Source organism: Diplodia seriata, assembly GCF_021436955.1.
Source record: "Diplodia seriata strain FDS-637 chromosome Unknown scaffold_9, whole genome shotgun sequence".
NCBI classification, from domain to species: Eukaryota; Fungi; Ascomycota; class Dothideomycetes; order Botryosphaeriales; family Botryosphaeriaceae; genus Diplodia; species Diplodia seriata.
In genome coordinates this window covers 2,055,585-2,067,047 of record NW_027117316.1, presented here as the reverse complement: position 1 = coordinate 2,067,047, position 11,463 = coordinate 2,055,585, and the positions used below count along the sequence as shown (strand labels likewise).

At 56.7% G+C, this 11,463-nt stretch overlaps 2 protein-coding genes across 2 annotated transcripts; both read right to left on the bottom strand.

The window, feature by feature from the left end:
* Positions 1-577: 577 nt before the first annotated feature.
* On the bottom strand, positions 578-3,994 carry SLS55_009037 (uncharacterized protein; the record flags this gene model as incomplete). Its single annotated transcript, XM_066780442.1, has 2 exons — positions 578-2,628; positions 2,695-3,994. 2 exons carry the CDS (start codon positions 3,992-3,994, stop codon positions 578-580), a joined length of 3,351 nt encoding a protein of 1,116 aa, XP_066629671.1.
* A 1,238-nt stretch (positions 3,995-5,232) lies between these two features.
* UFD4 (Ubiquitin fusion degradation protein 4) lies at positions 5,233-10,717 on the bottom strand (the record flags this gene model as incomplete). Its single annotated transcript, XM_066780441.1, has 5 exons — positions 5,233-5,429; positions 5,481-9,804; positions 9,851-10,497; positions 10,564-10,652; positions 10,704-10,717. 5 exons carry the CDS (start codon positions 10,715-10,717, stop codon positions 5,233-5,235), a joined length of 5,271 nt encoding a protein of 1,756 aa, XP_066629670.1.
* Positions 10,718-11,463: the final 746 nt, after the last annotated feature.

Below are 11,463 nucleotides of genomic sequence, written 5' to 3'. Positions count from 1 at the left end.
AAGCCCGTGCCAGCGTCCATGTCCCAAGAACGATCCAACCAACCAAGCGAGTCAACCCACACCATCCACCTCCAAGGCGAAACCAACTCGAACCCTCCAAGGCGAGTCAAAGTTTCAAGCTAGCAGAGGTACGACGAATGAGAACTCCAGCCAAGTCCAGAAAGCGATGCGATGCCTGCGGACAAGTCCAACCAGCTCAGAGCAGGTAGGTAGTCGAAGAAGAGCTTCTTCCACTCGGGAAGTAGTGCCTTTTCCGGATCGAGGAAACGCGTAGGTACAACACCCAAAGCGGGCTCGAGGGACGAGGGAGAATGGAGAGAAGAGGAAAATAAACTCAACACCAAGAAGATCCATGGACCAAGAAAAAGTTAAACGGAAAAGAATTCAACAATCCGCAATCAACACCTGCCGGCCCCGCTTTTCCTACCGGGGGACGATTAGACCCAAACTTCCCAAGATTATCCAATAACGCCCGTGCCGTGCCCATCATCCAAGGCCCTTTTGTCCCGGAGGAAAACAAAATATGACAGAAAAAAAAAGAATCATCTCGTGACATCTCGGGCCAAAGGTTCCAAAATCAATAGACCGCTCTCCTCTTCCACCCGGCGCTAGCGTTCAGGTCGGGCATGCTCTCAGTCTCACTGATGCCCTCCCATGGCAGCTCGTCATCATCCGTGAGACCGCCAATTTCGCTGTCCTTCTCCCTCTCGTTGATGACGACACGCTTGCCTTTCGACTTCTGTGTCTTCTCGCGCATCTCCTCGGGATCGATGCCGACGCTCAACAGCGTCTCCTCCACCTCTTTTTCGTCCGTCTCGTTCAGCTGGCCGGCATCCTTCTGGCCCTCGACGACGTCATACAGCGCGTAGATCTGATCCGACTTCGCGCTGATTGCCTGCAGGAGATCGGAAATCTTGGCCTCAACAGTCTTGCGCTTCCGCTTGCTGAGCGAAGGGTCATGACTGTGGAGCAGAGAGTCGTATGCTGCCTTCTGCAGATTGAGATGGGTGAGCTCGTCTTGCAGTTCCTTGATGACGGTGGCCAGAGCGAGCGGAGCAGGCTGCGAAGGCCGCATAGTCGCGTCTATGTCGTCAGGCATGCGCTCAGACACGGGAACAGGGTCTGGGATCTCCACAGGCGCAGTATGTTCACCGGAACACGATGCCTTGCGGCAGAGGGTGCAGTTGGCATCATCGTGTTGCTCGGTAGCCCGAGCATTGACGGTGATGTCAGGGATGATGAATGCTGAAGTCATCTCCATAGGCGCACTGCGACGGCGGCGACTGTTCGACTGGCTACGGGCTGATTGCTGCGTAGCATCCTTTGCGGTGGCATCGGACTCTGGAAGGTTGGCAGTCAGAATGCGACCAGTGTTGGCCTCGGTGAGGTCCATTGGACGAGATGCGCTCGTGAGATCCTTCATGGATGACTTGCGAGGCACTGAGCGAACGGTATCCTCCTGTGCCGCTCGCGTCCGTGACGTAGAGCGCGACTCTTTGCGAGCAGCGGCCCTCTCCTCCTCAAGCATCTTCCTTAGGCGGGCGATCTCGTCTCGACCCATGAAGCTCAGTTCGGTCGTGTCACCAGTGACATCCTGTGTCTTGTTCGCCAGACCGGGGATGGCACCATGCATCGAAAGGGTAGCAGGGCGAGAGTTGCGAGAATGCGTAAAGGCGTCAAGGTCGGTCGTAGATTCGGTCTCACTGTCCGCATCGTCGTGAACAGTCGGCTGGGGTTCGGATACAGAGCGGCGTTCAGGCCTGACCGCACCGGCCCTTGTCCTGGAGCCTGAACGAGGCAGCGAAGGTTCCTGCGTCCTGCGGCCGCTGGAAGTGCGCCTTTGTCTGCTATCGTAGGTGCGCGTTCCATTCTCGGCGGGCTCTTCGCGGGAAGAACGGTGTTGCGAGCTTGACCGTCTGACATTGAGCAGTTCCTTGGTGATGTCCTGGGCCTCCTTGGCCGCCTCGCGGCTCTTGTCGACCTTCTTACGAAGGCGCGTCTCTTTGCGGGCCCACTCTTGCGCATCGTCTTCACGTTGGTGCTCCAGTTCGGCCAACAAGACGCGCAGCTCCTCTATCTCGTCCCGCAGATTGTCGTTTGCCTCCTCTCCACCAAGACCCTTGAGTGACTGGATCGTCTCGTCTCTCTTGTTGAGCTTCGTGCGGAGCTCGGCCTCTCTGTTGTTCCTTTGCCTAACCTCTTCCTGGCGTTGGGTCTTGATCTGCGCAACCTGGGCCTTGAGAGCGTCACTCTCCTTCTTGAGCTTGGCATGCTCGGCCTGAACTACCTGAGCCTTTTTGAGCTCGGTGTGAAGGGTCTCGTTCTCCTTCCTGATAGCGTTGTCCTTCCGGCCCGAGTTCTTTTGTAGGCGTTCGGTCTGTTCTTCGTAGCGCGCGAGATGGTCGCGCAGTTCATCGTTCTCGGCGCGGAGAGCGTCAACCTCCTCTCGAAGACCTTCGTTTTCAGCCAAGAGTTCATCACGTTCTGTCTTGATCTCCTCGGAGTTGAAGAATGCAACACCGAGTTGGGTTACGGCATTGTCACGCTCCTCGGTGACCCTCTTGGTAGCAATCTCTTTGACGGAGTTCTTGCGCTCTGCGCGGTCCAGGCGATTGCGAAGAGAGTCGACTTGAGATTGTAGGCCTCGTGGATGTCAATATGAAGTATGGTAAAGGATCATCGTTGGGTACTTACGGGTCTTCTCATTTTGCCAGTTATCCCTCCTGTTTCCTTCACCATCAGTGGACCCCAGTGCGCTATCGCTGCGGCGCATCTCGTCCCGCGCAGCAAGCTCAGCTTTGAGCTCAGAAACTTGGGCCTCGTAGTCTTCAAGCTTCTTCTCAGTTTCGGCTTTGTCCTGGTCCATCTGAGCCAGCCTGTCCCGCAGCAACTGGAGAGAGGTATACAAGGCCTTTTCCTCGGATGGGATAGGCACACTCTCAATGGGCACGTGCCTCTCGGTGGTTTCCTCCCTCAAACGACTGGGAATGGGGGCAGCGGCAAAGCGCGACCGCGACTTGGCGTTGCGCGAGAAGACGGGCGTTCCATCCTGGTAACTTCCCGAGACCAGCTCGGTCAAGTTCGGGAGATCCGGAAGCATGAAGGACTGATGAGTGCCAGTTCCGGCAGCGTGTCCTGCAGAGCGAGGGGTTGCGTAGAAGGACTTCTGCGGAGTCTGGATTGGGCTATCATTCACGATACCGGAAGCTTGACGGGCGCGGTTTCCGAAGCGTGGGTTCTTTGCGGCGAAAGTTCCAGTAGGTGGCCTTTCCATGAAAGACTCGTCCTCCTCGGCGGCTAGCTTTGCATGCAAGGAGGCCAGAGTGGGACGAGTGGTAGACTTTCTCTCGCTGTTCTTGCCCAAGCGGGCGGATATGCTCTCTAGGTCCTTCTGGGGCAGAGAGGATGCACGTCTCAGCTGGGCGTCGCGTCTCAGGTTCTGGCGATCAGCACCGTCGGACTTGCGCGGAGTCGGGCGCGACTTTTGGCGGGCATTCTCCGAGAGGTTGTAGAGGCTGTCATTGGCGACGCTGAACGACATGTCGCCAAGGAACTTGTTGGGGGTGCTTTTGTTGCTCTTGGGCTGGGGGCGGCCAAGCTCGATGGACCGGCTGTCCTCGACCTCGTTGCTGTCGGAGAAGTCGTGGAACTCCTGCTGGACCTGGGAGGTGTCGATGCGCTGGTCGGGCTTTGGGGGTTGCCAGTACTTGAACCTCGCGGCACTCGAGCGCATGTTCGTGGCGGGCTGCGAGTCGTCGTCCAAGCCGCGGTGGTTGGTGGACTCGGGGGCGTTGTCCAGGGCAGGGTTGAAGGTGGAGTCGGTGTTCAAGTCGAGGTCGGCGCTGGGCAGCGTGTTGGTGTCGTCGGGTTGGGCGAAGGACGACGGGTGGGGAAGGGGCGAGCTGCGTGACTCCCTCAGGCTCTGGGACATTTCCCGGATCAAACGAGAGCGGGAAGCGCTGGGGCTGGGGCTGCCGTCGGGTGATGGAGCCATGGAGGTTGGGCGGACAGACGATGCGGCGTCAGGACCGCGGCGCAGTGGAAGCGGCGCGTTTAGGTAGGATGGGAAGTAGCAATTGAGGGCGCGACGGCCAAATAAAGTGCGGCGAGGACGGGAGATGGGTGCAGTGCACAGGCTTATTCCATGGTGCGGTGTTGGTGGAGAAGTCGCGTCGCAGTGGGGAGTCGCAGCTCAGTGTTGACGCCAGCGCCAGACGTAAACAGAGCCGGTGCCAAGCAAACAATGCTGAGTCATCCCCGCCGCCCTCGCCACACCTGCCTCGCCTCGCCCCGCCTCGCCTGCGCCCTCATTCTCCGCTTTGCCTGTCATCTCTCAGCCCCAGCCCGGAATTGCTTCAACAATCCGCTGACGCATGTTTTGGCATCCACTAGAGCAGTCCATTCTCAAAGCTGCTTTCGCATTGCTATCTACTTTCCCAATTTAGCTCCCATGCGCCACAGCCCATACACCCTCCCCGCCTCATTCGCCGCAATGCTCTCCGGCCCAGGCCGTCCGTCACCGAAAGTGTGAGCTCTGAAGCACGTGGAATGCTACTATCCCGTTATTACCTGATCATCTGTAGAATCAACACCGAAGCAAGCAGTCCATCGATAAATATGCCCGTCAAAATGTCCCTTCGCAATAAAAACTACTACTTTCTGTTCTGCATAATCATGATTGGGAGAATGACCTCTTGCGCCCAACCCGACCAACGAGAAAAGCGAAAGTTTGCCCCGTAATACCAGCTTCTGCCTTCTTCCCGCTGGTAGTGTATTAATTGGCCATGCAATTTACGCGCAGGGAGAAGCGAGAAGCCCGTCTCGCCCCACGTGAAGGACTAGGCACGGGGACAAGCAAGGAAAGACAACACGACGTGAAACTCCAATCGCCCATGAGCCAGCCAGCCAATGAAAGTAGGAAAGGGACAGCAGCGGATGGGATAAGATATCTGACCGATGGTATGGATGAGTCGCCGAAAGGGGTTGTCGAAGAGAGAACATCTACGCCCTGATGAGATCTGCCCTCTCATCGCTAAAAGCAAATGCCCGATAGACCCCCGTAGAAACCCATATTACGAGAATGAAGAACTACCTGTTTTGTGATGCCCGCGCCATCCTAAGCAAGCAAGCAAGCAAGCATGCAAACCTGACGTCCCCCTGCCGTTTCTAACCATTACAATGCCAGAGCAATTGAGAAGAACGACTCGACTATGGAAATGATGCAGAGCCTGCTCAAGAAAGGTGGAAAGCACCCTGTCCTTCCCTGATGGCCACGAAGAGCTTCTCCTTGAGCACATCAAGGCTGCTGTAGTCGGGCATCTTGAGGTAGTTGACGCAAGTCATGACGCTAGGGAGGTAGTCGTCCGACGTGTACGGAGGCTCGCTTGGCTTACACACCACCGTGAACATTGGCGTAAGGGACTTGAAACCTGTTCGGATCGTTAGCATATGTCCTGAGTCGTGGCGACCGAGCTACTTACCACCGATGGGGAGCTTGGGGCTACCCGTGACGAACTGCAGGAAGTCGCGGCGCTGAGCCGCCGTAAGCTCGCTCATGACTTGCAGCAGGTTTCGAACGCTCTTGCTGTCAAGGTTGTAGCCATGGTCGGCCTTGATCGAATCCATGAGCGTCTCCAACGTCCAGTCTTCGTCAGTGCGACCGAAGAGCATGACGAGCTCGTCCGACGTGAACGCCCGCAACGCAGAGTAGGGAAAGACCTGGGAGAAGCCGGTGCGGAATGCGTCCACCTGCTTCTGTACACCGCTTCCCAAGGTAATGTCCAAAACCTTCTCAACATACAGAGCGACGTTCTCGATGGTGACCGAGGTATTCGCTCCATCTTCGACAAGTTCTATGTTGGGGTAGCCGGGGAGAGTGAAGTCAAGACCAAGGTCCTCCACGTGAGCGCCGTCGACCTCAATCGCCTCGATTGCCGACACCTTCTGAGCCGGTGTCATGTTGGGGTCCTCGTCAATCTTCTTCTTCTCCTTGGCGAACTTCTTCAGCAAGACTAGGGCTCGGGCGAGGTCGGCGTCAACCGTCTTGACGGCGCCCAGAGACGGCCGAACGGCCGCGTTGTCTCCAATGCGGAAGAAAGTAGGATTGAAGGACACGTCGATGATGCGTGAGTCGAGCATAGAACGGGAAACGAACTTGCCGAGGATCTTGAAGAGATGAAGTACCTTCTTTCCATCCTCAGTCTCCGCTTGCTCCGCACTCATTGGAGCGGGGAAGAGTCCACGCTTGCCGAACGCAAACTCGTCTTTCTCAGGTGACTCGTTCTCGCGCCAGAGCTTGAGCTTCTTCTTGGAGAACTCCTTCGAAACCGTCGAGTAAAACTCCAAGGTCGGCCCAAGACCGGTTCCAACTTCCTCAAAGTACTCCACCTCGAGGACGCTAGGTGAGGAGCCATAGAGTTCCATGACTTTGATGGCCGACTCAAGGATCTTGGTGCGAGAAATGCGTACCTTCTGGCGCTGGACCCTGCCCAAGAACGGCCTCTCATCCCGGTGGCGGTCGTGACGGGAGTCGGTGGTGGATTGCGCATTCTGCCACCTCGCCATGGACCTAGAATAGCCGAACGACGTCGACTGAAGGAAGAGATGGCGCGTCTCGAATGGGAACAAGAACGGGTGGAGCCTGGCCAGATCCTCGCTCCAGTTGGGAAGGCAGTTGCTAGCTACGATGAGAGGCTCTTCCAGCTGGCGATTCAGCTTTGCAGTGAGCTTGGTGTTCACGAACTGGGACAACGGCTCAGTGTTGACCTTGATGGCATCCTTCTTCTCAGAAAGAACGTCATCTAGATTGGCATTCAGCTCGTGGAGAATGCTGAGCAGGCGCAAGATGGATGATGTAGTTGGGTTCTTATTCAACGAGTGAGGAACCCCGTTCGCGTCGGATGCCGTTTCCGGAGGAGGGGTCAGTCCGCTGGACTCTGCGGGAGGTGGTCCAGTCGCCTTCTTGAACTTGATCGTGTGCGTCGGGGACCAAATGTTGCGAGCGGCGTCGGCTCCATCAGTCTGGCTCATGTGAACAGCACGGTAGATAGTGGTCTCGTTTGAGATAGGTTGATCGTTGACACAGAACTCAATGTGCCAATCTTGAGGGACAGCCTGGATAGCAGCAGCGTAAGACATGGGCCTCGAAGAAGTCGGGGTTCCGCCAAGCAGATTGCGTTGATAGGCAAGGCTGGCAAGCTGTTCGGTAGCCATCCTCTCTGCAAGAGAACGATCAGCCTGAGCCGCACGTGCTGAAGCTGGCGTGGAGCCACCCAAAGGTGTCGCAACTCTGGTGCCATCGTCCTTGTGTGCTGTAGCCCTGCCGTTCGAAGCAACCTCTACGCTGACCGCGGAGGGATCAGGTAGGTCCTCGTCCATCTCATCCTCAAGGTCATCCACGATCGCGTCCAGTCCATCTCCATCACCCAAATCGTCTTCGTCAGACAGCTGAGCTTCGTCAGCGCACTCGAGAGGGTCTCTGATATCATCGAGTGAGGATGGAGCAGGAGGCGGGGGTGGGGGCGGCGGATTTGTCTGATCTTGACGCTTCCGGCTTGAGCGCCTAGGAGCAGAATCGGACTGCTTAGCGGGTGGTGTGCTAGCCTCGGGGTTCGCACTTGAGCCTGCCGCCGCCTTCGACCTCGTTGTCCTCTTCGACGTGGATGCGCGGTTCGTGCTATCGGTTGGGGCCGGTAAAGGCGGTGTCGAGGGGACATCTCGGCCTCCAAGACCAGCGCTACGACCTGCGATAGCCGCGGCGTATGCAGCAATTGCTCCAGAAACTCCATCACGGGCCCTACCAGAGGGTCTAGGCCGTTCGGCAAGAGCAATGCGAGGCCGCAGGTAGTCGTCCAGAGCCTTGAAGGTGGCAATTGCATGGATGGAGACCATGATGTTCCTGTATGCTCGAGGGATACCAGAGTCCTCGTCAGCAACCAGCTTCAACCTGAGCTGCTTTGCGAGCATAGAAGCAGCGGAGCTGCGGTTGCTGTCGAATGTGTTCTGATGGACCGTAATGACCTCGAAATGTTCCGCGCGACTGAGCAAATCCTGGAGCTTGCTCACTAGGATGCTGAAAGGTGTGACTGGAGAGGCGATGCTCGCAGTCTTTTGCTTGCTCTGATTGGTAGTACCCATGAAAGCCTCCAGGAACGCGGTTCTTGCCTCAAGCTTACTGGATACGTTGGAGTCAGCAAAAAGCTCGAGAAGCACATCGACAATTCCAGAAGTCAAGAGCTCATAGCTCGTGATGCTTTCGAGGGCATCTCCATCAAAGTACTCGGCCAGACGGACGAAGAGGTCATCACCCCTGTCGCAGACGGTACCAGCGTAGCAGGTTTTGATCTCCTGAGCCAAAGACTTGAGATCCTCCAGGATGGCCAAGGCCTTTTCACGCAATTCCTTGCCCTGATCAGTCTCATGAACCTCCATGAACTTCTTGGCACGGAGCGTTATGATGTCGTCAATGTTAGGCATAGGTGCCCGATCATAACGTTCGCCAGATGAGGAAGATGAATTGGAGTCATCCTCGTCGTCTTCATCATCGTGATTGTCATCGTGCTCGTTTTCTTCGTCTTCATCCGAATGCATCTCATCTTCCGCGCCATCGTCCATTTCACGGTCAATGTCTTCGTCGCCTGCATCACTGCTGGCTTTGCTGGAAGAACCGTAAGGCTCCGCTTCCAAAGCAGGCTTGTTAGGCTTCTGCTTTTCCAAGTCCTTCGTAGGCCGATCAGCCAGACGTGAAATTTCCGAAATCACGCCCTCGCGGTAGAACTGATAACGGTAGATGGACTCGAGGCGCTTCAAGAGAAGCTCCGCAGCCTGGAGAGCGAAGGTGACCAATGACGGATGATCTTGCTGCGAGAGGATAGATGCCAGATAAGAAGCATAAGGGACGGCCCGAAGAGCCTCCTTCAAGATATCCGCATCCAGATTGGACAGCATTTTCAGCTGAGCAGTCAAGACCTTCTGGCGAACGCTGAGATTGACCGTGCTAGAGTAGGCATCTGTCAGGGTAGGTAGAAGAATGATGGCAAAGCGCCTGACTTCTTCTTTACAGTCGTCCAAGAGCTCCAGTCTCTTGTCATTCGGCGACTTCCTCGACCTAGTTGACATCGGAAGGTATTCATCTCCAGGATATCCAGCGTCGAAAATGTCGTCCAGATATGTAAGGCCATCCTTCTGGACGTTGGGCAGCAGCTCGCAAATCACGTTGAGGGTCTCGAAGACTTGCTCGCGAGGGCGGTGGATCAAAGCTTGCATGATGACAACGCTATCGATCTTGGTGGCGATGTCCTCAGTGCCATCAGGTGGGGATACGCCAGTCAGGATCTGGTAGAGAGTATCGACGACCTTCATCTTGAAGAGCTCCACGGAGAGTCGAGGGGAGGCGCGTGCGGTGATCGACAAAACACGGAGGAAAAGAGTGTGGATGTTCTGCCCGATCAGATTCGTAGTTCCGGGCAACAGCAAACGGAGGATTGCCTGTAGCAACTCCGGGCTGACCAGCTCTTCTAATTTGCCGTCCTGATATTTGAAACTTTCCACGATGCGTGAAACGCAGTAGCAGCCTTGCTCTACCACGCGCTGATCGCTACTATTGAGTACGTTGAGGAGAATCGGCATGACATCGCGGACGGTGGGAAAGCAATCCTCTGGAATGTTGCGGCAGCAATTGGCCGCGGTGGTCACTGCCGTCCTCTGGGTGCTGGTAGGGAAGAAGTCGAGATACGTAAGGCAGGCATTCAAGCCTCCCTCTCGAACGATTGAGGCCGGAAATTCAACGGAGATTTTCTCTAGTGTCTGTTATTTGTTAGTTTGGTACTATGAGACCTGCAATGAGACTTACGCTGAGGGCCTGCTCGGCCAGATCAATGAAGTGAATTTCAAGAAGCTTCTGGCACAAGATCGGGACCGCGCCGCCGTAAACGACGTTGGCAGTGGCAGCTGGAAGAGCTTCCATGAGGTTGGCTATGCAACGGCACGCGAGAAGCATGATTTCCGGGTTCTCTTCACCGAAATCGTTGGGTTGCATGAGCGAAACAAGCTCTTTGACATACTGATCAGGTGGGAAGTGACCCGCGAGGTTATCTTCAGTCGACACAAGCAAGATCTCGGAAAGGTCCTGCAGGGCGATCAACTGCACCGACGGGTCGTCTTTCTGTCTTAAGTTCTCCAAGATGTTGCGCAGGCGCGAGGACATGCCCGACATCATGCCACTCAGTGCTCGCAGCGTATGCGACAGGCCAGAAGGTCCTCCAGGACGGCCGAGGAAGCCGCCTCCAAACGGATCATCGTCGTCATCATCCTCGTCGTACCGCGGAGGCATTCCGCCCTCTCCAGTGCTGTCGTCGCTCATGCCATGCCGACCTCTGTCTGCACCCTCGTCTTGTCCTTCCACGATGTCATCGTCATCCCTCATTGTAACATCCTCGTCGGGCTTCGCAGATTGTTTCTTCGAGCGGCGGGTGGAAGGAGAGGTCGAGGTGGGCGGGTCTGCGAAGAAATTTAGCATTGGAAGATCTCGAAGGTGGCGCGCTGACGGAGCGAGGTGGTGCGCACCTTGGGCGTTCTTGCGGTTGGTCTTGCGCCTGGAGGACGACTGGGTTGCTGCGGGGGTTGACTTTTCCTCTGAGGGTCCCGACGATGGTCTGAGGGTGTCAGCAGGTTGGATTGATGAGGATGGGGGACGAGGACTGTACCCTGCGCTGGACATGGCCGTATCTGCTCGGCTGGCCTTCCTCGGGCGAGAGGTGGCGGACGGGGCGGGTGCGGGGGGATCCGCAGCGTCAACCTTGACCCGTTTGCTTGTGCGCCTCGAAGCCGAAGCGCGTGCGGGCTCAGGCTCCTGGAGCTTTGGCTGCTCCGGACTAGTCTCGCGAGCGGGTGCTTTCCGTTTCCGCGTCGAGGGCGGCGCCCTAGCAGGTGTGGTGGTGTTGGGTTGGGCGGGCGGCTGATTGGAAGAACCTGCTGCTGAGAGCCTCGCAGAAGAGCGAGTGACTCTGGGAGACATGAGAAACTGACTTGTGCTGACGGTGGTGCGGTGGACGATCCTGACTGGGGTGCGGCGTAGAGGGCGTCGCAGCGTCGTGGATCAAGGAAGGCGGGAGGGTGGAGCCCGTTTCGTTGGTCACGACCGCGGCCGTGTTGCAGTGCAGGGCAAAGAAAGGTTGGCGGGGCTGTACCTAGAAGAAAAGGGCGTCGACGTCGAAGATGCGTGCAGCTGTTCAGGTGGTGAATGTGCTGGTGAATGACACCCGTCCATGCCACAAATCTACGACCTGGCGGCCATAGGCGGGGCGTGCAGGCGGTGTTCGAAAGCGGAGGCGGTGTGGAGCAAGCTGCGGACGAGCCGTTCGAAACGATCAGATGCCGCCAGGATGGAAAAGGAGGATGGGGAGGGCGTGCGGTGGGTGTGGTTGAGATAGACGTAGATGGGGTTCGCTTTCGGCGATTAACGCA